General features: G+C 51.3%; 1 protein-coding gene and 1 long non-coding RNA gene across 23 annotated transcripts in view; one reads left to right on the top strand and one right to left on the bottom strand.

Annotated features, from left to right (window-relative positions):
- Positions 1–14,428, top strand: part of Csnk1e (casein kinase 1, epsilon) — a 37,728-nt gene extending 23,300 nt beyond the window's left edge. For 8 of the 22 annotated variants that reach the window (XM_011245651.1, XM_011245652.3, XM_011245649.2 and 5 more), the window contains exons 3-12: positions 2,115–2,225; positions 2,420–2,568; positions 5,793–6,021; positions 6,610–6,780; positions 7,292–7,440; positions 10,503–10,563; positions 11,270–11,462; positions 11,557–11,696; positions 12,312–12,375; positions 13,093–14,426. In XM_011245651.1, coding sequence (XP_011243953.1) covers positions 2,115–2,225; positions 2,420–2,568; positions 5,793–6,021; positions 6,610–6,780; positions 7,292–7,440; positions 10,503–10,563; positions 11,270–11,462; positions 11,557–11,696; positions 12,312–12,328 — 1,220 coding nt within the window. In that variant the 3' untranslated portion in view covers positions 12,329–12,375; positions 13,093–14,426. Of the gene's footprint in view, positions 1–2,114; positions 2,226–2,419; positions 2,569–5,792; positions 6,022–6,609; positions 6,781–7,291; positions 7,441–8,024; positions 8,129–8,224; positions 9,800–10,502; positions 10,564–11,269; positions 11,463–11,556; positions 11,697–12,311; positions 12,376–13,092 lie in introns of those variants that run through there. The other 14 variants (XM_030248598.1, XM_017316657.2, XM_030248596.1 and 11 more) reach the window with 3 other exon arrangements.
- Positions 3,000–5,798, bottom strand: Gm16059. The gene is made up of 3 exons (XR_003951551.1): positions 5,623–5,798; positions 4,900–5,177; positions 3,000–3,232 (listed from the first exon to the last, which is right to left on the bottom strand). It is a non-coding gene; the product is annotated as a predicted gene 16059 (long non-coding RNA).
- Positions 14,429–26,339: the final 11,911 nt, after the last annotated feature.

Raw genomic sequence — 26,339 nt, 5'->3', positions numbered from 1 at the left:
GCCCAGTGGCCTTAGCCTGGCCTGAGAGAAACGTAAGCAGTGTGGGACTTGTGGCTGCGCTCGGCGAAACCATCTTCAGGGTCTGTCTGTCTTTTGTGTCTGGAGGAGGCTGCTCTCTCCCCTGTGGGGGCTGTCAGCTCACGTCCTCCATCCCATTTCCTGTCGGGTCTTTCCTGTCCACTAGCTGTTTGCCTGTGATAAGAATTGTGTGTTTTTCTTTCAACCTAATTTCTTGTGCTTTGGCCAGCATGAATGTTTTTGAAGGAGAGGGAACCTTTGACATGTTCCCCCTTATCCTTATTAGTATGTGTGTATGCTTGTGTTTGTGTGTGTGTGTGTGTGTGTGTGTGTGTGTGTGTGTGTAGGTCAGAGGACAACTTCTTGAGGTAGTTCTTTCCTTCTGTGTAGCTTCTGGGTATTGAACTCAGGTCATCAGGCTTGGCAGCAATCACCTTTACCTTCTGAGCCAGCTTGCCATCTCCTTGAGCAACACCTCCCCTCCCCCACCCGGACACACACACACACACACACACACACACCCCACACAGACACTCTTATACCCTTCTCTCTCCCTGTCTCTGTCTCTGTCTCTCTCTCAGAAAATATTAACATAGGTGCTTGAAGGGTTTGTTCATTTTTACATTTTATTTGGTGTGTGACATATGAGTGGAGGCCAGTTATCTCCATCTGAGACAGGATGTTAGCAAGTTCCAGGCCAGCCTGGGCTACGTGGTGAGGACTCAGCAGGTATGCAGTTGTGTGGCCCTTATTGCAATGCCGTCCTCTCCTCAGCTAAGTCTCAAACCTCCATCACTTCCAAGAGCAGCTCCTGCCTCTGGCCCCCAGCCCACTGCAACTCCAGACCTGCTTCCAGCCTCTGGCTTGCCTTGCCTTTCGTCCCTCTCCTCCCTCACCCTGTCCTCTCCTCCACACAGCCTCTAGGAACTACAGTTCTCTCAGCTTCTACAATGGCTCACCAGTTAAGAGCACTGGCTGTTCTTCTAAAGGACCAGGGTTCGGTTCCCAGCACCCACAAGGCAGCTTGCACCTGTCTGTGACTTCAGTTCTAGGATATCTGACATCCTCACAAACAGGAACAAGCAGGCAGATCACTATTGGGCATAGGATAGAAATAACTAAATCATAAAAACAAAAGCAAAACCAAAAACCAACCAACGAACCTACTTCTGACCCATCCTCTTCCTCCCTTCCAAACAGTGTCACACTCTATAGCCTAGGCTAGAAATCATTATGTAGCCCAGGCTGGCCTGAAATTCATGTGTAAACTTAGGTGACCTTGAACTCAGGAAGTTCTCTTGCTTCGACTCCCTCCATGTTAGGATTGCAGGTATGCACAGTGCCCAGGTTCTCTTGTGACTCCTGGAGCCACGGCCCCAGGCTGAGATCCAGGCCTTGGAGTGTGTAATTTCTGAGTTAGAACATCTTGCTTCCAGCGGTGAGAAACTGGGAGTGGGTGGGGGGAAAGCAGAGATGCAGACAGGCCCCTCATGCCCAGACTCAGACGCCTAGAGAGCTGGCTCCATGCTCTCTCCCTCGAGCTTGAAAATACCCTGGGGTCGAATGCTGGGGCTGCATTTGTGGCAGAGTGAGGGATTGGTTATTAGGCCCATTCCTTACTGCGCTACCCCACAGTTGGCAGTTGTCATGGGGTATCCCTGCCCCCTACAGCCCCCAGTGGGCCCCTGACCATTCTTCTCTGTGACCCTTCAGAGCCAACACACCCACTGACCCGCCAGTCGCTAGGATTAGGTTCAGTGCATCATGGTCCATCCTCGAACCCCCACAGGTGTCAGTCTGTCTGGGTGCACCTGACCTGTGGCCTCTAAGCCTCTTAGGGTGTGTCATCTCCTTCCCTTCCATATACTTGCCGTAGGCGCTCAGGGGGCCTCTGGAGTGCCCACCCACCCACCCACACACTCCCTGCTTCCTCTGTGACCAGCAACCCCTGGCTTCTTTCCAGTCTCATTGAGAGCTACTGATCCCCAGATAGCCTCAGGCCTGAGTTACAGCAACCTCAAATGCTGACTGGGTAGGCACCCGTGGTCCCCTGAGACTGACTGACCCTTGTCCTTTACCTCCTCTGACTCGGGCAGGTGCCAACATTGCCTCTGGTGAGGAAGTAGCCATCAAGCTCGAATGTGTGAAGACGAAACATCCCCAGCTCCACATCGAGAGCAAGTTCTACAAGATGATGCAGGGCGGAGGTGAGGCAGGGATGGTGCTGGGAGCGGGGGGGGGGGGGGGGGGGGGACAATGACTGAAGGACGGGAAGGAGCCCAAGGCTGGGGTGTGGGGATGGCACAAAAAATGGGGGGGGGGAGGCTGGTGGTCCGGGTGGAGAGCAGGAGAACATGCGTGGGAGTGACCACCGCTGACCGAGTCTCTCTCTCGGGCCCAGTGGGGATCCCGTCCATCAAGTGGTGCGGGGCTGAGGGAGACTATAACGTGATGGTCATGGAGCTGCTGGGGCCCAGCCTGGAGGACCTCTTCAACTTCTGTTCCCGGAAGTTCAGCCTCAAGACGGTGCTGTTGCTGGCCGACCAGATGGTGAGTCCCCACCCCTGCTGTTGTTCAGGGGACTCTCAGGTGACTTCTTCTGCCCTGTGAGACTCTCTAGTCTCTCAACCGGGATGCCGCTGGGCCCTGCATACCAACCCTGAGTCCCTCCTCCCAAGCTTGGGCCTGTTCCAGGGACCAGGAGACACTGAGGACCCATTGTGGAACCCAGAGAGTGCAGATTCCAGGCTGCTCTCTTTGCTCTTACTGTGATAACGCATGGGACCAGAAGCAGCTTATGGAGGAACTATTGATTTGGACTGAGGGTTCCAGAGAGGGGGCCCATAATAGTGGGGAAGGTCTGGTGGAGGGGCAGGGAGCAGAGAGGAAGCTGTAAGTGGGGGGAGACATTCAGTTCTCAAAGCCACCCCCCACACCCCACCCCCACCCACACACATAGATACAGACTTCCTCCACCAAGGCTGCCCCTATCCATAACCTCTCCAGTGTCGCCCATTAGAAACCCAGTGTTTAAGTGTCTGAGCTTCAGGAAGACATTGCTCATTTAAACCACCTTACCTGGCGAGTCACCCTCCTGGGAAGCTGGCAGCTGCCGACCCTCACGGTTATTACTGCCTGACCCAAGGGGAATGACTGAGTCCCCTGAGTTTCAGCCATCTGGCTTGCATCGCATCACGAGCATTGAGTCGGGTGCCTGGGCCAGAGCAGTTGTCAGTCAGGTACAATGGCCCTTGATGGTGCACAGAGGAAAGCTATTGCAGAAAGGCAAAAGCAGGCCACTCTCCCTCGGGGAGTTCACACCCCAATTTAGTTAGGGTTACTGGTGCTGTGAGGAAACACCATGACCAAAAGCAACTCAGAGAGGAAAGAGTTAATTTTCCTTACTTCCATCACTGTTCATCAAAGGAAGATGGGTCAGGAACCTGGAGGGGTTCTGCTCACTTGCCCTGCATGTTTTTTTTTTTTTATAGAACCCAGTATCATGAGCCCTGTGCTGGCCCCGCCCACGCAGGATGGCCCCGCCCACAATAGCCTAGGCCCTTCCTCATCAAATTGTTAATTAAGAAAATGTCCTACAGGGTTGCCTATAGCCTGATCTTATGAAAGCATTTTCCCAGTTGACAGTCTCTTAAGCTGACGTAAAGCTAGCCAGCATAGTCCCTTTCCCTGAGCCACCCTACTCCTGTTAGAATCCTGCTTAAATTTGTGTTAAAATAGCTGCTTTGGTGCATTTGTGTGACTGTATGTACGTGTATGTGTGTTTGTGCTCATGCATACACGAGAGCACTTGCGTAGAGAGGGATGGGGTACAAAGTTCAACACTGGGTGTCTTCTTCAGTTTCTCTCACCTTATTTTTAAGATTTATCTAAAAAGTTGGGTGGTGTGTGGTGGCTCACATTTTTAACGCCCAGCACTTGGGAGACAAAGTCAAGTGGATCTCTGAGCTTGAGACCATTAGTCCAAGAGCTACACAGAGAAACCCTGTATCCAAAGGCCAAAAGAAAAAAATGTAATTATGTATAAGTGTGTGTCCTTGCTGAAGTTTCCTAAGGCTGGAGGTGTCAAATCTCCTGAGCAAAAGTTACAGGCAGTTGTGAGCTAAGATGTGGGTGCTGGGAACTGAACTCAGGTCACCTGGAAGAGAAATGTGTGCTCTTAACTGCTGAGCCATCTCTCCAGCCCCACAAAACCTCTTTTAATGAACTTCAACTTGGTTCATTTAAAAAAGGAAAAGGAAAGGATAAAACCAGAATCTGAACGTGGTGCCCTCACGCCTGTAACTCCAGCTCTCAGGAGAGTGAGGCAGGAGAATTACTGAAAGCTCAAGGCCAGTGTGGAGTACAGTGTAAGACCCTATCTTTAAAAACACAAAATAAAACAAAACCACCACCAACAATGAAAAATCTAAAATCAGAACTAGGTCATAGTAGCTCATGTCAGTAATTCCAGTGCTCAGGAGGCTGGAGGCTTGCCAGGAGTTTGGAGGAAGCCTGAGATGCGTAGTTAAGACTCTGTCTCAAAGATAAAAAGCAGAGCAGGGGGTGCGGCTCAGTGATGGGTACTCACTTGGTACTCAAGAGGCCCTGCCGTCAGTTGGCAGTGCTATTAAAAAAAAAAAAATCACCCAAACTTACACATGCATATAGCCCCGTACACACATATGCAAAACCTATAGAAAGCTGGAGGGCTGGCGGGGTGGCTCAGTGGTGAGGTTGCTTCTCGCCAGGCCTGATGGTCTGAGATTGATCCCCAGGACCATGTCACGTGGTAGAAGGAGAGAACTGACTGAGTTCACGTGCATGCCGTGGCACCCACGTCCACAGGCAGATATGAACACAAATACATAATAAATTTCGCACCTGCCGTGGAGGGTGCAGATCTCGCCACAGGCTTTCTGTCCTGGTGTATGGCTGTCATGAGTTTTTCATACACATGCATTCATACAGAGAACGAACGGTCAGATTCTCGTGGGTGAAACCCATAATTCTCCTTGAGATTTTCCAGCCATGCGGAGACATGAGGCCAGAAGACATGTCACACACGTGATTGTTAAATTTGAGCTTTAAAAAATTCTCTTGTCTTCGGCCAGATTTCGTTCTGTTCTTCGCACTGGCCTTAAGCGTGTGGAGATCAGTCACTATAATAATAATAATAATAATAATTTTAAAATCCCATAAAGGAGAGCGGGGTGAGTGTCTGCCTGGCTTTTGGTGGCGTTTGGAAGCTGGGTGATAGCAATGAGTCCCATCCCATGCTCCCTCTCTCGCCACGTCCTGCATGTGGCTGCCCACATTCTGTGGCGGTTGAGCCAGGCAGGGGTTCTTAGGACCCAGCTGCCTTTCTTGGTCTTACTCTTTGTCTCACACCATGTTTTTTGTTTTTGTTTTTAAGATTTATTTATTTATTCCCTCCTCCCCCTTCCCTTTCTCCCTCTTGTTCCAGCCCAGCTCGCTCTGGCCCATAAGTTCTTTATTTGTTTCTCATTACGGATGGTTGTGAGCCACCATGTGGTTGCTGGGATTTGAACTCATGACCTCTGAGCTCTTAACCTCTGAGCCATCTCACCAGCCCTTCACACACACCATGTTTTGTGAACTCCTTTGAAGTCTGTCCTCATTGCTTGGGAAAGCCCAGCCACCTCTTGAAACCCTTCATACTGAGACTAGGTCTTTCCTCCTGGGCAGAACAGGGCCACGTGGCCATTTGCCGTCTCCGTGTTGCGTGACCTGCTGTGTGTCCTTCCCTCCCTCAGATCAGCCGCATCGAGTACATACACTCCAAGAACTTCATCCACCGGGATGTGAAGCCCGACAACTTCCTCATGGGCCTGGGGAAGAAAGGCAACCTGGTGTACATCATTGACTTCGGCCTGGCCAAGAAGTACCGCGATGCCCGCACACACCAGCATATTCCCTACCGGGAAAACAAGAACCTGACCGGCACTGCCCGCTATGCCTCTATCAACACCCACCTGGGCATTGGTGAGTGAACTGAGCCGGAGCACGCATGCTGTGGCCACTGGCCAGGATGGGCCTATGTCCCTACCTGAGTTGAAGACCCCAGGGTCCTTCTCTTCTGGAGACCCTCATTGAGAAGATTCTCCACTCTGTCTGGCCCAGGCCTGGACTTGTTTCATATGGACCCCTTCATAAACAGAGTGGTGTATTTGGCCTACTGGCCGTTTCCTTGAGTGGGTGGCAGTTTCTCACGTGTATGTCTGCAAAACGCAAGCCCAGGGGTTTAACACGGCCCCTGCAGTGCATGCAGCTGAATGAATTCTGGAGGTGCTTTTGACTCCAGCCATCGTGTGAGCCCTAAACACGAGACAGGCCAGGCAAGGGGGCGGCGGTGCCCACACACAGTTGTTGAGTGACATAGCACCTGGGCTGGAAAAACTGGCTGGAACAGACATGAGAAAGTTCTGCCTGGGGCAATCCAGAGAAGGAGAAGGAGGAGGGTGGGTGCTAGTTATAACAGGAAGCCAGTGGGTACCATGGAGGGGGAGGGCAGGTGTGGGGCATGGTGAGAAACGCAGCCTGACTGGCCCCTTGACCTCCTGACCTGTGCAGAGCAAAGCCGTCGAGATGACCTAGAGAGCTTGGGCTATGTGCTCATGTACTTCAACCTGGGCTCCCTGCCCTGGCAGGGCCTCAAAGCAGCCACCAAGCGTCAGAAGTACGAGCGGATTAGCGAGAAGAAGATGTCAACGCCAATCGAGGTCCTCTGCAAAGGCTACCCCTGTGAGTAGCCTGTGGGGATGGCATTTCCTTCTAAGGGCAAGACCGGGCCGTGCGTAGATGGGGTTACCCCAGACAGTCTCTCACTGGGATCTCTCTGCCTAGGAGCTGGGTGCCTGAACCCCCACATCCAGCTCTTACATACCAGGTGTCCCCAGCCCCAGCTCCTGCCTTATCCCGAAGGTTTGCTCTCAGCCCGTGTGGTTTGAGGAAATGGAAGCTGTCTTTTTTTGGGCTTAGGTTATGATGGAGGTCTTTGCATCCCACCAGACTTTCTTGAATAGCCTTTTGTATTTATGGCCATTGTCCTGGTGGCTGTGACCCCAGAGAGTTCGATCAGACAGGTGGCAAGCACCTCTACTTGAAAGTGGGCTGGACTATGTTCAGTTCTCATCCCGCCCCTCTTAGATTGATCCCGTTGCAGGGTCAGTGGGTACCTAGAATGGTAGTGGCTGCTGAGGCTGCCAGGAGAGTAACCCTCACGGCGACCTCTTCTATCCTTGTGACCCACCAGCCGAGTTCTCAACATACCTCAACTTCTGCCGCTCCCTGCGGTTCGATGATAAGCCTGACTACTCCTACCTGCGCCAGCTCTTCCGAAATCTCTTTCACCGGCAGGGTTTCTCCTACGACTACGTCTTCGACTGGAACATGCTCAAATTCGTGAGTCACCGGCAGGCCAAGGCGGGCTTGGGGGACTGGACAGGGCAGGCCCTGACTCATAAGGCCAGAGTGACCTGGTGGGGGGCGGGGCTCCCATTAAATGGGAGATATGAGCTGGACACTGTGAATGACGTCACAGGGGTCCCAGAACCCCTCGTCTCCAGCCACCTTGGCATAGACAGGGCATGTCGCCATGGGGGGCAGGGCCCTGGGGAGGCACCACCTCCTGCCAGGTGGGAAAGGACCTGGTGTGGGCTCCAGTCTCTCTTGTGTACCTGTGGCAAATGGATGGCCCTGGCTGGACCCTCTGCAGCCCTGATAGCTGTCTGTATTCTCCTGTTCCTCTTGTGCGTATCCCAAGTGGTGGCCCTTTCTGAGGCCTCCCTGGCCAGCCTGGACCCTGTCAGAGTGGCTTCTTTGTTCCTGGTTATAGGACCCTGGGTCTTACTAGGCAGTTGTTCTGTCTCCCTCTTCTAAGGTTCCTGGGATGGGGAGGTAGGGTAGGGAGAAGCATTCACCAATCATGCCTCAAGCGCTGGAATCCGTGAAATTGTATGTCTTGTTTCACATCTCTTCTGGAAAAGGGGGCTTCCTCGAGCCAGGCTCAGCCCCGAGACAACGAAGCTCTTGCGCCACCCTGCCCCCGCCCTTGGCCTTGCGCTGGGCCCGCATACTCACCCACTTACTGGTAAGGATCTTCCGAGGCCTGGCCCTTCGTAGATGTGTGACTTAGCCAGCGAGCATGAAGGCTTAGCCTCAGCTGTGCTCTCTCTGTCCTTTCCAGGTGCCCGGCGCCCCTGGGCACCCAAGGACCCCCAGATAGGCCGGTGGAGGAGGAGGTGGAACAACTGCCCCCTCAAAGATATTGGCCTGTGGTCTGGACTCCAGGGCCCCAGTTCTGATACCACCAGGGTGTCTCAGCCACCTCTCTGACAAGCTTAAGGAAGCATCCTGCGGAGTGGCAGGGTGACACCCTGTTCGAAAGAGGTGGCTGCCCAGTGGAAAGGTTATGACGAAAGGCCCTGCATAGGATCCTCAAGAGCAAACCAGCTGCCCAAGGGCCAGGATCAGCCTGAAGAAGGAATAGTGACCGCCAGGGAGGGGTTGGTGCCATACCACAGGACACTGCTCCATCTAGACCCCATTATCGGCCTATGTATTGATTCTGAGCTCATTAAAAACACTTCCTTCTCTTTACCCACGTGTACCTCTCTTTTCACAGAGCGGCCCTTGGCCCGCTCCATCCAGTGTTAAGAACGAACATAGATAGGCCTTGTCTTCTGGACACCAAGAAGGGTACATTGACTTGGGGCTCTTCTTCTCTGTGGGCCCAAACAGTGGCCTGAGCCTGTTCTCCAAGGAAGCCTCACAGGCTGGGGACCTTGGGGACAAACCTCTGTGGCTTTTCTGTCTGGGACTGGAGTGAGAGGTGGGCATCGAAGCTCCTTCTAGCGCAGAGCATGTTGGCCAAGGGCCTGGTCGTGCAGCTAGCTCTTCATATGACCGGATGTTCAGGCCTGGGGCACCAGGCATGTGCTACAGAAATTATTCAAGTCTAATGTGGAGATGGGCTTTGACCCTTCTCAGTGAAGCTCAAAGAACAGACTTTGTATTCTCTAGACCTGGGCATCTATCCCTCTGTCATAGCCCCTGGCCACATAGTGCTGACTTTCATTCACTAAAGTATTTGGAAATGGATGCTTGCTTCTTAGTCACCAGCTTTCCCTGAGAAAGGACAAGTGACTGCTACATCCAGCATGACAACTGGGAACATTTGTCCTCCAGGAGGGTCTATGGACAGCTGCAGGAGGTGCTTCCTTCACAGTGCCCCTTGTGCGAATGGCCAGTTGACAAAGTTTCACACAAGGCCAGATATACCCTTCTCGCCCAGTCACTAGTACTGTGACCCCCCCTCCCTGGAGTCTTCCTTGGAGGAAGTAGACTCTAGAGTTCAAAGCTGGACAGCCTTTGCCTCCGCTTTGTGTGACCCTGTCACCACGTGGCCAGCTTCATCGCCAAGACCATCTGCAGAACACACAGCAGAAACTTTCACAGCTCTCATCCCAAGACCAGGCCTTCCCACCTGCCCTGCAAATAGAAGCCGTCCAGCAGTACTCTGCAGACAGGACTCCTTGAGCAACAAACAGACCGGAAGGACCCACTTGACCTTGGAATGACCTCCCGTGTTCCACCCCCAAGGGACTGGAATCCCCAGCTGCTTCTCTCTGAGGACACAGCCACTGTTCTAGTCAGGAGGAGGCTCCGTACAGTGACATCTCTAAGATGGAGCCAGACATTTGTGTAACTTGGGGCACTGACTTCTATGTTTTCTTGTGGGCAATAAAGGCCATGAAAACTCGCTGGTGTGCGTTTCTTAAGGCATCTTATCCCATTGGGTAGATGCCCGTGGCGTCAGGTCCGTCCTGAGCCTGCTGGAACTGCAGAGACCCCAGCTATCCACCTGGCTATTGCTGTGCCAAGCTTGAAGCATTAATGGCAGGGCGACACCCTGTTTGGGGCTCTGCACCCCTAAGTGAACTCTTTGCTTAGCCTCAGCAAGCCTCCGTTTCCCACGGCTACCACAGGGTTGGCTGTGAGCCCCCATAGCTCTTGCTTCTCTCTGCTTGGGCTGCGTTTTTGGCTGACCTGGGCAACCAGGGAGTCCTGAGCCCCGGCTTCTGAGTGGGATGTCCAAGGTAAGGTATCTAAACCATGTCCTTTTGAGGGACGGAAATGGATCAGTGGTAGGTTTATCACCACATCTGTATGGGCTTTGTAACTCGGGGCAGGTCACAAGGCTCTGACCAGTCAGCGTTTCTACCTCAGAGAGGGCCCCAGATAGGAGGTAAGAGCACTAGCCATTGAGTGAGCTGGGGATGTGCCTGCCTGGCTTGGCTTCTTCCCATAGAACTCTGGGATCATTCGGAATTGAGCCACTCCCTCCCCGTTTTTCAGAGCAGCAGGGCTTCTTAGCCAGTACCTGGAGAGATGAGGGTTTGCAGAGCCCTGCCCCGTGGCCTATGGTGGGTTCCCCACTCAGCCTGTAGCTCTCTCCTCCACAGATGCGGCCCCCCTTCCACCAGCCCCCTGCCCTTCCCTGTGGACGGCCCCAGGACCAGCTAGGTAACTCAGCTAGGAGCTGCAACCACGCTGCAATCTTTCCGGTCCTTCCTCCCTTCCTCTTGGACTTGGGGCAGTAACTTAAGAAGATAGGCCCCTGGGGGCACTCCAGGCACCTCCCTTCTCCAGCTTTGCCTAAGGGCCTCTTTTCTCTCTGGAACATCAAGACTTCTTCCTTTTCCCCTGGGCTTCCAGGCAATGCATTAATGGGGTCCCCTAGGTCCCCTGGCTGTCACTTCATAATAGGAGTAATGGCCAGGTCTGGGAGCCCCGGGAAGGTGACCCTGTGATTGGGTGCTGGGGGACCTTGGGACAGTGCTGGCTCTGAATTGGCCCCTTCTTCTCTGGTTATGGCCTGTCTGTCAGCTAGTTGGGCCTCTGTATGCCCTTCCTGCTTAGTTGAGAACAGGGGAGCCAGGTTGGACGAGCCAAGAGTTACCCCTGGTCATCCTGGAGATACCATTCGGGACAGGCTGAGCTCTTTCTGTTTCTCTGCCATGGCGGCTCTCTCTTCTGGGTGTTGGGTGGCTTGGTCCTTGTGCACTGTGGTAGAGGGTAAACTCTGGCCTTCTTGGTATGGGGAGAAAGGTGGGCTGACTTCCTTGAGCTGTCCACACAGCTCTCCCTTCTGCTCTGTCCTGTCAGGGGTCTGGGTTGCAATGAAGCACCCTCCCTGGGCTGACTGGAATCCCCTCTCATGTTCCTGTAGGGTGCAGCCCGGAATCCCGAGGATGTAGACCGGGAAAGACGGGAGCACGAACGGGAAGAGAGGATGGGGCAGTTGCGAGGGTCCGCGACCAGAGCCCTGCCCCCTGGCCCACCTACAGGGGCTACCGCCAACCGACTCCGAAGTGCAGCCGAGCCTGTGGCTTCCACTCCAGCCTCCCGCATCCAACAAACTGGTCAGCAGGGGCCTTGAGCCTTGGGCTGGGCCTATGGGGGTCAGGGGGTTGCTTAATGCCCGTACTGAAGGTGGCTCCCCTCCCCTCCTTCCAGGCAATACTTCTCCCAGAGCGATCTCACGGGCCGACCGAGAGAGGAAGGTGAGCATGAGACTCCACAGAGGTGCCCCTGCCAATGTCTCCTCCTCAGACCTCACTGGGCGGCAAGAGGTCTCCCGGCTTGCAGCCTCACAGGTGAGTCAACTCTTCCAGGCCTCTCGGGGGCACAGTGGACCTAGATATTCTTGGTGTGTTGGTCTGACCCTGTGGCACCTTTCCTCCCCTGCCTCTGATCACCCTGAAGCTAATTAGCCCTCTTGTGTTGAGCAAAGCGAAGGGAGAAACTGAGGCTCAAAGAAATAACAGCCCAGTAAGCGCTAGCACTCACTGCGGTCTGGGTGGGCGACTCTCGGCAGTTCCCATCAGCACTGACAACAGCAAGGGATGAAGCGGGAGGAGGGAGAGGTCTTGTCAGGTCATCCCACTTAATGGCCATATTCGGACTCAGAATGTAGAGGAAGGGGCTTGGCAAAGGTAGATCTACCCGATCCTGCCTGTGGGAGACGAACTTCCTTGGACTCAGACCTGGAATTGAGCCAGCCTTGGCCTCCAAGCGGGGGTGTTTCGGCTCTAGAGCCAGGGGCAGCCTCAGACCTGAGATCACACAGCTGCCCTCAGACTGAGCAGCCTGCTGTGAGGGATGGAGCTCCATTGGGGGGGGGGGTGTATGAGACTTGGGGAATCATTGTGGCCACCTGCTTAAGGACCTGCCTTGAGACTCCCCCATATTTCTCTGTCCCCCTCTTGAAGACAAGCGTGCCATTTGACCATCTTGGGAAATGAGGAGAGCGACCACAGACCAGTGTTTGCTTAGGTGAGTACTGGTGTCTACTGAGGGCCCTGGAGGGCAGGGGAACGTGACGCAGAAGCAGGAACCTCCCCTTCTAATCTCTTCAAGGAAGCTTTAGATTTTAAAATCTGCCATCCAAGCTATCACTTCTCACAAGCAGTCCTGAATCGGTACACAGGGACACTTCGGGGAAACCCTTTTTCTGTCCTTGGGTCTTCTGTCCCCTTGATTCCTAGGAAAGACCAGGCTCCTGGCCACATGTGGGTTTCCAGGGCTTTAGCCTACCTCCTCCTTTTGGCTGTTATATAAGATGATATGTGCAGAGCCAAAAAGGAACCAGAGTGTAGAAGGGCCTTCATGTGTTTATACACAGGAAAGACCCTCTGGCCAAAGCTAGTTCGGGGTGGACTGCCTGCGGCTGTCTGTGGCTTGGGGGGCAGTACCTAGAAGCCTGGTTTGGGAAAGGGGCCACAGGCTCTTCTGGTAGTATTGGCTGGGGACCCAAGCTCCCTGCAGAACATGGATATTAGCAGGCAGTGTCCCACCCATTGAGACGTGCAGCTTCACACCGTGGTTTCTTAAGCAGACTTCACACTGCAGAAATTCTCCCAACAAATGGCTAATCAGTTCAGATAGACATGGGGCTGGGATGGCCGCTCAGCCCACCAGAGCAGAGGAGCGCATTGGCTGGGTAAACCGAGGCAGCCAGGCACCTGACCGTTGTCTTTTCTTCCCTCCTAGTGTCTTCACTGCATTTTCTTTAAAAAAAAAAAAATTAAATACAAATAAGAGAAAGGACAGAAAGAAAGAACAGTTCACATGAACAAAAAAGAGAAAAACAAACAAACCACAAAACCCACAACCCAGCACAAAGTCGACAATGGATTTTGTTTCTTTGATTTATTTTGCCAATGGCAAAAAGACAAGACCTCGTTAGCACTGAGGATTCTTGTTCCCTTGCCTTGCCCACTGCTCCCGACCTGAAGGCTGCCAACACTCCTCTAAGGACACTGGGTCACATGCCAGCCACCTGTTCTCGCCACCGGCCACCACGTGCCGGGCCGCCATCGGAGGTGCCTGAAGAGCTTGTGTCAGGGAGCGGTTTGGCCAGTCAGAGACAAGTCCCAAGAGATTTCATGGAGCCTTGGATGACACACACGCCATCAGCCCTTGGGTGATGACAGTGACCAGTGTTGTATGGGGCTTTCCCAGAATCCCCTTCCCTGAGCATCCTGGTCTCCCCCACACACACCTGTCACCTCTCTACAGAGACCCTGAGGGTGCGGTGAGATGGAGGCCATGATGCCTTGTGTGACTGTGAGTGTGTGTGTGTATGCATGAGAGAGAGAGAGAGAGAGAGAGAGAGAGAGAGAGAGAGACTGAGAGAGAGAGAGAGACTGAGAGACTGACTGAGAGACTGACTGAGAGACTGCTGACTTGTATTTTTCAGAGCTGCAGGTGGCCTGCCACGCCTGCCTGGCCAAGTTTCTGTTCCCCTCCTCCTAAAGTCAAGGTGGGGTGGACAATGACTTCCACATCCCTCAGGGCATAGAGTCCTTGCCACCACCTGTCCCCAGATGCCAGTGTGTGGCACCCCTCCCCCCCCAACTTCCATTCCTGATCTTAGGCAAGTTCTTGGAGTCTGCTCCCAGATGGCATCGGCTCTGAGATACCGGTTACTTCCCTGGTCCTGAGAGTCACCTGTGGTCACCCCTCTTCCCAGGCCTGACTTCTGAGTAGGACCCTGGGTCAGGGCTAAGTGTTGAATTTACCCTTCCTGGTTAACACCTGTTTTGTTGGTTTTTTTATTATTATTATTATTATTATTTTTGTTTGTTTTCTCAGTGTGTGTATTTCCTAATTTATTTACCTCTTTTTTTCCCCTTTCTTTCTTTTTTTTAATTAAAGAGCAAAACTTTTTATTACTTTGTAATTTAAAAAACTGAAAAAAAAATTACTGAAGAACTTTGGGGGGAATTTTGTACTTTTTTCCTGTGTAAATATTGGACTTTTTTGAGCTTTATTGTGGTTGTTAATTTGAAGTAATAAAGTAGAAAAGGACAAAGTGATATAGATACCCTCTGTCTGCCTCTTTGCTCTTGGGGTTTCTCATCGCTGACTTACCAGGGACTGTACATCACAAAGAAGCCATCAGCCTCAGGCAGCTGTGGCTGGGGCCATTAGGACCTGTCCTGTGGTATATCAAGCCTTCAGAGCTCAAGGTACACAGTGTAGCCTCTGGCCTCCGGGTGAGGAGAGCGCTCTTTAGGTGGTGCGGGGCCTAGGTCTACACAGTGAAAGATGAGGCTTCCCCCAAGACATCATGTTATTTATAGAAGAGTTCTGAGGGTTTGGGACACTTGCTTCCCTGCCAGAAACTGGCCTTGGGTTACAGCCTGGGTCAAGCCATCAGACACCTCTCCTCTGGTTGACCATGCAGTTCTGTGAGGTGATCTCTGCTCACCCTGGTGAGCAGGACCCTGGTCCCTTGGCCAGATCCTGATGTGGTAGTCTCCACTCTCACCCACTTTGTCTCACTGCTTGTAAACCATGCTTCCAAGTCTCAACACCGGCCACTGCGATAGCTTTCATCCCGGGGAGAGCAAAACTTGTGACAGATGGTGTTTTAATTAGGATTTTACTGCTGTGAACAGACACCATGACCACCGCAAGTCTTATAAATGATAACATTTGATTGGGGCTGGCTGACAGATTCAGAGGTTCAGTCCATTATCATCAAAGCAGGAACATGGCAGCATCCAGGCAGGCAGGAGCTGAGAGTTCTGTATCGTCATCTGAAGGCTGCTAGCAGAACTCTGACTTCCAGGCAGGTAGAATGAGGGTCTTAAAGCCCACACCCTGACACCTACTCCAACAGGGACACACCTTCTAATAGTGCCACTCCCTGGGATAAGCATATATAAACCATCACAGGTAGCAACTCCTGGAGCTTCCCTCAGGTCTTTCAGAGTCCTGGGCTTAGCTCAAAGGCCTTCCCAGTGTCAATATTTAAAGATTCTATGACCTCCACAACCTGGCCTGGAAGTTGCTGTCCTGCCAGCCCCTGTCACACAAGTGTCAGGGATCGGGGTTGTAACACAGACTTTAGAGCGTGTCACCCGAAGCCAGGTAATTATGGTTAGATTGAGTGGCAGGGGAGAGCTGGTAGACAGGGTTTGCCCTTCAAAATGCGTTTTATTCATTGCCTTTGCTGGCTGAAGTGCTGGAAAGATGCGGCCCCACCCGTCCCTGCCCAGGAAGTAAGAAGCTACAACGAAGCTCTGAAAAGATAACACAGTTGACCTGTTTCCCTTGTACTTTGTCTTACAGCGGGAACTGTGGAATGCATTTTGTTTTAAGGAGAGGTGGTGCTTTGAGACAAGGTCTCACGTAGCCCAGGCTGGTCCCTAATTCAATAGCAAGCTGAGAGTGGCCTCGAACTCCTCACCTCCTCCCTATTTCTCAAGTGATCACAGGCATATGCCACCATGCCTGGCTCAAAAATCATAGTTCTTAATGACAGTAATGTGTAGTTTTGCTATTTCCTGAGCACAGTTAAGATTCAAAATGGAAAGCCGGGCGTGGTGGCGCATGCCTTTAATCCCAGCACTTGGGAGGCAGAGGCAGGGGGATTTCTGAGTTCAAGGCCAGCCTAGCCTGGTCTACAAAGTGAGTTCCAGGACAACCAGGGCTATACAGAGAAGCCCTGTCTTGACCCTGATGCCCTCTTCTGATGTGTCTAAAGCTTCAATATACTTACATGTAATAATAAATCTTTTTAAGAAAAAGATTTAAGCCAGGCGTGGTGGCGCACGCCTTTAATCCCAGCACTCGGGAGGCAGAGGCAGGCAGATTTCTGAGTTCGAGGCCAGCCTGGTCTACAAAGTGAGTGCCAGGACAGCCAGGGCTACACAGAGAAACCCTGTCTCGAAAAACCCAAAAAAAAAAAAAAAAAAAAAAAAAAAACCAAAAAGAAAAAGATTTAAAACAGGACAGGGTAGTGGGGGGAGGAAGTTCAGAGAGTAAAGGTACCTGTCACCAGACTGTCACCTGAGTTCAATTCCCAAGCATACCCAAGCGGATGTAGAAGGAGAGAACCCAGTCTTGAACTCTTAAAAGTTGTCTGTGCCATGTCATGCTCTCGCTCTCTCTCTGACACAAACGTCACAAACATTAGAAATTTAAAGATCTCAAAACACCAAACTTTTAATATTACTGTTACCAAGTCGGACTGTGGTGGCACACGCCTTTAATCCCAGCACCGGGGAGGCAGAGGCAGGCAGATTTCTGAGTTTGAGGCCAGCCTGGTCTACAGAGTGAGTTCCAGGACAGCCAGGGCTACAGAGAGAAACCCTGTCTCGAAAAACCAAAAAATAATAAGTATATAAATAAACCTAGGGCTGGAGAGATGGCTCAGTGGTTAAGAGCACCAACTGTTCTTCCAAAGGTCCTGAGTTCAAATCCCAGCAACCACATGGTGGCTCACAACCATCTGTAATGAGATCTGACGCCCTCTCCTGGTACATCTGAAGACAGCTATAGTGTACTTAGATATAATAATAATAATAATAAATAAATCTTTTTAAAAAATAAACCTATAGCTAAGCCCAGTGGTGGATACCTTTGCTTTCAGCGCAGATGGATCTCTGTGAGTTGGAGACCAACCTGGTCTCCATTCTTCCATGCCAGCCAGGGCTTCATAGTAAATGAGACCTTGATGATAAATAAATTAATTTTAAAAATATGGGCATGGAGTAAATAAATGAAAATTCACATTTCCTTGCCCTTAGGATGTATTTAGATGTGTTGTCCAAGTCGGACTTGACTTGACGTCATCCATCTTGTGGCCGGATCGTCCATTTTAATGAGTTAGTAGTGCTCCACCCCCACTTTGGCTTAATTTGTCTGGAGGTAATTAAGCATCCATAATCAAAGCAAGGTGGGTTATGGTGACAAGAGCAGGATAGTATGAGCCCGGGGTACAGGAGAGACCCTGCCTCCCCAAAACACAAAAGCTAAAATCCCACAGAGGTACAACCAGAACCAGCCCTGTTCCTCCCCAGCCTTGCTATGTGAGGGAAGGGCAGTGACTGACAGGAGGAAGTGAAGCCAGAGACACAGCAACCATAGTTCGTTATTCAGACCAAATAAACAAACACCAGGAAGTTGCACTCAGACGGAGGGCAGCCGTGCTACCTGATGAGTCATTGTCACTCATGTAGCAAGCATGATGGCAGGCCTCAGAGGTATTTGCCATGTGTTGGCCAGAGAAGAAGCAGGATGCTCAGAGATGGATTCCAGAGAACTGAGTGGCCCCTCTGTGACCCTGGACGCCATCTGAGTTTCCTCTTGTGCAGGTGAGGTTAATGATACACACTTCTGCTTCTAAGAATAGTCAGGACTAAACAAGAGCATAGATGGACACAGGGCTAAATTCCCAGAGAGCACCCGAGCCGAGCCATGACAACCCAGGCTGGCTAGGATCTCTAATCCCCATTAGGAGGATGCAGATACCAAAGCAACAATACGTAGTCCCGGCTCCTCATAGCCAGGCATCTGTGCATGCTTGTCACAGGGACAGACTCAGGTGAGGAAATTGGTTTATCTCACAGGAGAACACACTGTGAGCTGGTCTGGGCATGTGTCTCAGTGACAGAGCTCCTGCCCAGAATATATGAGGAGACCCCTGGGTCCCATTAACAGCATGAGAATCGTGTGGGTAGCCTCTGGTGAAGCCCAGAGGAAGCAGGGAAGGTGTATGGTGTGGAGGAGATGCTTGGCCCGAGCCTTGGGATGTGAGGAGAAGTTCGCTGGTGTTGAGGAGAAGAACATTGTTCCCAGCAGGGAAACCACATGGGAGAAAAGGCCTAGAGCTCTGGTCTCACTGGACCTGCGAGGGTGGGGGAAGAGTGGGAGAAGTTAGGCAATCCACAGCCGCCCGAGGAGGCTGAGGTCACATCATGCAGATGTGGACCTGGACCCAGATGGCTCCTGCACTTCCTGTTCTCTGCAAGCAGATCATCTTCAGAACCAAGAGAAAGCAAAACAAAACAAAAACACGTGAGTGTGAGCATGGTGTGTGTGTGCGTGTGTTCAAATGTGCGAGCAGTGAGCATGCAGGTATGTACGCCCCAGTGTGGAGACCAGAGGATGATGGTGTCTCACCCTTATTGCTCTCCCTTTTATATTCTGAGGGCGTCTGTCCCTCAACTCGGACCTCTCCGAATGGCCAGCGGACACCGGCCTGTCTCCACCTGCCCAGCACTGATGTTAGAGGTTTGTGCTGCCAGGCCTGCCCTGAAATTGGTGCTGGGTAGGGAACTGAGGCCTTCAAGTTTGGCCACCAGATACTCTATTGACAACTCTCTCCTCCAAACCTTTTTCTCTTGAAAAATTTTCCCCAAAAATTATGTCCATGTTGGTGTGTGTGTACATGTTCGCGCAGGTGCCCATGGAGGCCAGAAAGATGGTGTTGCCTCCCTTGGAGCTGACAGTTACAGTTGTGAGCCATTTGATGTGGGTTTTAGGAACCAAACTCCTGCCTTCTGCAAGAACAGCGCAGCAAGTGCTCCTAACCACTGAGCCATCTCTGCAGCCTACTGTTTTCTTTCCTCCCCTCCCCTCCCCTCCCCTCCCCTCCCCTCCCCTCCCCCTCCTCCTCCTCTCTCTCTCCTCCTCCTCCTCCTCCTCTCTCTCTCTCTCTTTCTCTCTCTCTCTCTGAAACTGTCTCATTTTGTAGCCCAGGCTAGCCTCTTAAATATACAGCTGTTCTGGGGCTGGAGAAACGGCTCGGAGATTAAGAGCACTGACTGCTCTTAACCAGAGGCTGCTCTTCCAGACGACTCGGATTCAATTCCCAACACCCACGTGGCCTCTCACCACTGCCTGTAACACCACTTCCAGAGCATCTGAGAAGACCCCATGCACATAAAATAAATACAATTTTAAGAAATGTACCGCAGTCTTGTGTCTTAGTTCAGGCACAAGCGACCATCTCTGGGCAGCTCAACTCCCCTGAGCCCCAGCTTCTACATCTGTAAACTGAGTACTAATGCCTTCAAGTGCCCCATCCGCCATTGCTTGGCCGGCTTAGGCCCCACTGGCCTCTGTGAGTTGGAACAGGCATGATGAATGTTCGCTGGAGGACAGCAGTGGGCAGGGAGACTGGAGGAAGGAGCTATGGTCACCACCCAGGCAGAAGGCAAGGGTGCTTGAACTGCTGGCAGTTTGGGGGTGGGGGTGGGGGTTACATTACATTACATAAAGTCTGGAGGCTTTGGAGTAACATTTCTGGAAGCCATGAGAGCAGAGAGAGAAAGCTAGGAGGTGGGTAAGGGGGAGGGGGCTCTGCTGGAGGGGCAGAGCGGCTAGGTTGGGGCTGGAATAAGGGCTGTGGTCAGTGGGTTCAAATAACACCAAGCCTGGTGGAAAGGAATCTCTACTGACCATTTTCCTTTTCCTCCTTTAAACACACACACGCACACACACACACACACACACACACACACACACACACACGCACACACGCACACATGCACGCACACACACACTTTTATTTGAGTGTATGTGTCTGTGTGAGGGAATGTCACATGTGTGTGCAGGTACACACACATGGCCAGAAGAAGATGCCAGATCCCCTGAAGGTGGAGAGGAAGCTGAAACTCAAGCTCAGGTTGGCTGGAAGAGCAGAAGGAGCACAGAGGAGCCACCTCTCCAGCCTCAGGACCACTCTATTCTATGGAAAGGATCTCACACAGCTGGGTGCTCACACACCCTGCTGGCTGGCTTTCCAGCTTTCTCATTGCTTTCCACCCAGACAGGCCAGGCTCGACAAACAGCCATTGTGCTGAGGTTAAAGACCCATCCTGGGGCTCTAGGGAGGAACACTGTCCCTTTAAGGAGGCCTCACTGGAGACCCTTACCACAGGGCTGGTAGCTGGCAGCGAGCCTCCTCGCCCTTTGGAGATGCTTGCAGGTAATTATATCTCCCGGGCTTTTCATCCTGCTCCTTCAAAGCACCTGTGATTGTGGCGAGCCCCACCTCTGCCTTTGAAGTCAAATCATCCAGGTTTACCCTGGGCAGGCCTAGACTTGGAACACCCAGGCCTCCAGGACTAACCCTTCAGCTCCCTGCACGCCCTCTTCTGCTTTTCTTTCTGTTGTGACAAACCACTAGCCAGAAGAAACGTAAGAAGCTTAAGGAAGAAATACATATTTGGGCTCATATTGTGGGGGTAGAGCCCTCGTGGTTGGGGCATCAGGAGTATGAAGAGACTGCTCACATCTGAGTCCACAGTCAGGAAGCAGAGAGAGATGGATCCTGGTTGCTCAGCTCGCTCCCTCCCTCAGTTCAACCTACAGGACAATGCTGCCCTCTTCAGTCAAACCTTTCCAGAGACACACCCAGAAGTTCAAAATCCCTTCAAACTGACAAGGGTTAGCCCAGGCTTCCCTTCCGTTCCTGAGGGCAGTATTTCTGACTCTCAGCCTGGCAGCCTGGGGGTATGTTAAGGATCTGACCCCAGACCTGTTTCTGTTAGCACGGGGTTTGCAGAGGGCACTGTAGGGACAGGGGTGGGCACAACTGGGAGCCACAGAGAAAGCAGAGTTCTTCTCTTGGGTCTCCACCTCAGGCCCATGTCACTCACTCATTCACACACCCCAGATGGCTCCCCGGGATTGGCCTTGTTCTGTTTCGTGGTGACCATCAGTGTTCTGAATGTCACACCTCCACAAGAAGTGTTGTTGCACTGGTGAGATGGCTCAGTGGTTAGGAGCACCGACTGCTCTTCCAAGGGTCCTGAGTTCAATTCCCAGCAACCACATGGTGGCTCACAACCACTGTAACGGGATCCGATGCTCTCTTCTGGTATATCTGAAGACAGCTACAGTGTACTCATAAAAAGAAGTGTTGTTGCCTGAGCTCTCTCTTGCTGGCTAAATCAGTCCCCATCTCATGTGATAGGAAAGTGTTCTAGATTCATTTCACAGTTAACCATTAGTTAACCTGTGTGCAGGGCCACTCAGGATGACCTGTGCCAAGTAATACTGTGTCCTTGTGCTTTGGTTTCTTCATCTGCCAAATGGCAGCCACTGTGGCTTGCTAAGCTCTGTGTATCTGTAATTCCAGCTCCAGGGGATCTGATGCCCTCTTCTGAGTTCGGATGCCAGCACTCACAAATGGATGGTGGCTCACAGCTGCCTATGACTATACAGTTCCAGAGGCTCTAACTCCTGGGTCTCTGCAGGTAACCGCACACACCCACACAGAGATACGTGCACACACACATGCACATGATCAATAAAATAAGAAATACTTTTCTGTTTGAAACTGTCTCACTCTAGGAAAACCAGGCTGATATTGAACTCACTGGGATCCACCTACCTCTGCCTTTGGAGTTCTGAGATTAAGGGAGTGCCCATAAAATATCTTAAAGAAATTGCCTACATATTTTACATCGTATACACATTTGCGCAAATGAGACATCTAGTGTGTATTTTATAAACAACATTTTTTTCTTTTGTTAAAAATGATTTATTGCCAGGTGGTGGTAGCACACGCCTTTAATCCCAGCACTCGGGAGGCAGAGGCAGGCGGATTTTTGAGTTCGAGGCCAGCCTGGTCTACAGAGTGAGTTCCAGGACAGCCAGGGCTATGCAGAGAAACCCTGTTTCGAAAGAAAAAAATGATTTATTTAGCCAGGTGGTGGTGGCCAGGCCAACTCTTGGGAGGCAAAGGCAAGTGGATCTCTATGAGTTTAAGACCAGCCTTGTCTACTGAGAAAGTTCCAGAATAGCCCAGGACTACACAAAGAACACTGTCTCAAAAAAAGTTAAAAAATTAAAGGTGTATTTATATTATCTCTCTCTCTCTCTCTCTCTCTCTCTCTCTCTCTCTCTCTCTCTCTCTCTCTGTACATTCTCAGGACTAAATTCAGGTTATCAGGCTTGGGCACCCTTACTTACTGGGCCATCTCACCTGCCCCTCACTCTTTCAAGACAGGGTCTCACTCTGTGAGGGTAACCTGAACTCACCATGTAGTCTAGGCTGGCTTCCAACTTTGTGGCAATCCTCCTGCTTCAGCCTCCTAAAAGTGTTTGGATTACAGGTGTGAGCTGTTACATGCAGCTTTTCTCTTTTTGTTTAACTGTTTTGTTTTGTTTTTGTTTTGTTTTGTTTTGAGACAGGGTCTCATATGCCAAAGGCTAGGCTTGAACTTGCTATGTATCCAAAGCTAGATTTGGATTCCCCACCTTCTGATGTGAGAGGCATGAAACCAGCCCCCAACCAGACTGGCACTGACCCTGAAAGAGGGCTTATGGTCCAGCTGAGGAAACGCTGTAGTGGGGCTTAAGCACTTGCCTAACTAAGGTTGCTCCCTCTGCCTGACAGCGCTGGTTCAAACCAGGCTCAGCCCTACTTCCTATTTCTCTGCTCTGGGTGAGGTTGCTCTTCTTTTCTGGGTGACATTGGGAAAGTCACCCCAACTTCCTGATCTGCTCCCCTCCGAGCTTCCTCCCCGTCGCTCCTTCTCCCTTCTGACTGTGATACCTACCTTCTTCAGGTACCCACCATATCCATCCTGAGTGCCCTGGGTTCAGAAGCACTGTCTCTATCTACTGTCTCTCAGGGCTGATCTTCATCCAGGCCTGGCTCATCATTTCCTCTCTTTAGTGATTGGCTCAGAGATGGAAGCTTACCACAAGCTGGGCCAATCAGGCCATCCTGAGATAGACAGGAATCCTTGGGAAAGGGTAGCATTCTCAGTCAGTGAGGTGACAGGGCAGCTGGGAATGCAGCCAACACACACACACACACACACACACACACACACACACACACACACACATCACCCCACACCACAGGAGCAGGGGTGGGAGAGTGAGCAAAAGACAGAAGGACTCAAGAAAGGTCCCCTATTGACCCTGCATGAGCTCTCAAATCCTCTACTTTGAACTTCCTCCTTAAGTGAGCCCATTGCTTCTGTATTTAGCATGCATTGTGCTAGATGTCAGCCTGTTGCAACCAGAGGGTCTGATTCTTAAAGGGCTTGAATTGGGGTTTTCAGCAGTTACTGCTCTGGACACATCAGCAAAACACTGGCAGGTGGGACAACTGAGCCTCAGAGGAGCAAAGCCATATGCCTAAGGTCATTCCACCAGGAAGTGCTTTCTGCCTACTACTCACACTGACTCTCTGAGGCACATGATTGGATCTCCTACAGTGTCCTCGGAGACAGGGGGATAGCGATGATGAGCTGGGTCGCTCACTAGCATGCACATCGGAGGCTTTGGATCCTTGTTCTCCGCTTTCCTACCAGACGCTAGGAGTGGACTGGGAGAGGGGTAGCCTTGCAGTGAGCTGCAGTCTCCTTCCCAGGATTGGGTAGGCTCTTTGTCAGTGACTATTTACTGAGCCAGTCCTAGGAAGATGTAAAGATGAACTGATCCTGCATCCCTGCCCTGCAGAAAGCCCCTCTCTCCCCCAGCAGACAGCTGGAGGGTACTGCACAATGAGCAGAAAACACAGATGGGGCAATACATCATTTCTTTAAATAATACTTTGCCTGTAGTATTTGAAAATACTACAGGCTTTCGAAAACAAATTTTGGAAAATAAAAAAAAAACAAAAACAAAAACAAAAAACAAACCCTCAACCCACCACTCATAACCCTACTGCTTAGAAGGCGCCTGTGATAGCCCATCTGTTCGTGCTCCTGCCAATCTCTTCCTTTCAGCACTTCTTAAAAATAGAGTTCAAGCCAGGCTGCCACGCAAATTTCTCCCCGCCTTTATTGTACACTACGGGTCCTAATAATTTCCTCCATAGCAAGACTAATCATGTGGAGAAATCATGTTTTCAGATTGTGCAATTACTTTTATTTTTAAAAGATTTATTTTTTATGTATATGAGTACACTGTAGCTGTCTCCAGTCACCCCAGAAGAGAGCACAGGATCCCATTACAGATGGTTGTGAGGCACCATGTGGCTGCTGGGAATTGAACTCAGGACCTCTGGAAGAGCAGCCAGTGCTCCTAACCGCTGAGCCATCTCTCCGACCTGTGTAATTGCTTTCAGATTGTGTAATTTTGTATATATATGTGTGTTCCCATACACACACACATGCATACATACACACAGAGAGACTGTTTTAAAGGGTTTGGAGAGATGGCTCCTCTGTTAAGAGCATTCCCACATGGCAGTTTATAACCATAACTCCAGTTCCAGGGCACCTGTACCTTCTGAGGGAACCAGGCATGTATTTGCAGGCGAAACACCCATGCACATTAAAAAGGAGAGAGAGAGAGGGAGAGAGAGAGAGAGAGAGAGAGAGTTATTGTGTGGATCACTCTATTTCTTTAACTTTCTTCAGTGGCTGTGAGGTTGTTTCTAAGGTTCCCTTAGGGAAAAACGAATTGATCAGAACAGGGAAGAGTCTGTGATCCCACGGTTCGTGAGGCTAAGGAAGTTTGAGGCCAGCGTGGGCTACCTAGTCAGTTCCGAGGTAAACCAAGCAACAGAAGGAGAACGAGGCCCTATCTCAAAACAAAAATACCGGTCTAGGTCTAGTAGCTGTGGCTTAGCTCAGTGGAACAGCAGCGTGCCCCACAAGCAGAGGTCCTGGGTTCTAGGCACTGCAGCAAATAGATGAACAAGAAGGAAAAGGAACAAGAAGACGAGAAAGGGGTGGAGTTGTGGAGAAAGGGGGTGGAGCTGTGAGTGGGGAAAGACGTTCCTTTAGCACTGATGGGCAGGTGTAAGGAGAATGGCCTAGAAGTCGAAGCAGGCTGAAGCAGGGTGGTGGCCACAGACTTGGAGAGCAGACTGGCGAGGGATGAGAGATCTTTGAGTAGAAAGGACAGATAGAATGCTGAGAATAAGTCTGTACGAAGTGGGGGAGGAGATGTAGTCTTACCTCTATCTTTACATAAATTTATTTGTGCGTGTATATGACATGACAGGGGAGGGGCTCACATGGCACAGTGCCCTATTTTCCATCATGTGGGTCCTCGGGACCTAACTTCAGTCCCCAAGCTTCCCGGCAAATGCCACCACCAAGCTAGCTTGCTGGCCCTCATCTGTTCAGTAGGCCTAAGTGGTGAGGGGAGCAACCAGCCCTGGCTCCTGGTGCCACCTGTCAAAAGCTCTGTCACCAGGTCAGGTGACTTTCTGTTTTGAGACCCTTTTCTGGCAACGCATGCCTAAAAATACCCAGCACCTGCCTGTGCCCTGCCAGACAAGGCGGCTGTTACTTGAGAACCATGAGTACCCCTGGGGTGCAGGGACTAAGAATCTAGATTTGGGTATGATTTGGTCCAACAGCTCTGGAGGGGGCAGGGACTATCAGACTGATCTGGTTTGTAAGTGGTGTAGACACAGTGACAGTTGGGGCAAGGAATTTGCCCACAGGAGATAGCAACTCTTCAGGAAACACTGAGAAGCTGTACATTTCAAACCTGGGTTGGGAAGATGTACTGGCTGGTTTCATGTGTTAGTTTGACACAGCTGGAATTAGCACAGAGAAAGGAGCCTCCCTTGAGGAAATGCCTCCAGGAGATCCAGCTGTAAGGCATTTTCCCAATTAGTGATCAAGAGTAGGAGGGCCCACTGTGGGTGGTGCTATCCCTGGGCTGGTGGTCCTGGGTTCTAAACGAAAACAAGCCAGTAAGCAGCATCCCTCCATGGCCTCTGCATCAGCTCCTGCCTCTAAGTTCCTGCCCTATGTGAGTTGCAGTCCTGACTTCTTTTGGTGATCAACAGCAATGTGGAAGTGTTAGCTGAATAAAACCTTTCCTCCCCAACTTGCTTTTCTTGGTCATTTTTTTTTGTGTGGGAATAGAAACCCTAACTAAATGCTGGGCAGTCGTGGTGCACACCTTCAACCCAGCACTTGGGAGGTAGAGACAGGCAGATTTCTGAGTTTGAGGCCAGCCTGAGAATAAGTTCCAGGACAGCCAGGGCTACACAGAGAAACCCTGTCTCGAAA

This window comes from Mus musculus, chromosome 15 (genome assembly GCF_000001635.26).
Source record: "Mus musculus strain C57BL/6J chromosome 15, GRCm38.p6 C57BL/6J".
Taxonomy (NCBI): domain Eukaryota; kingdom Metazoa; phylum Chordata; class Mammalia; order Rodentia; family Muridae; genus Mus; species Mus musculus.
This window is presented reverse-complemented; position numbering and strand designations above follow the sequence as displayed.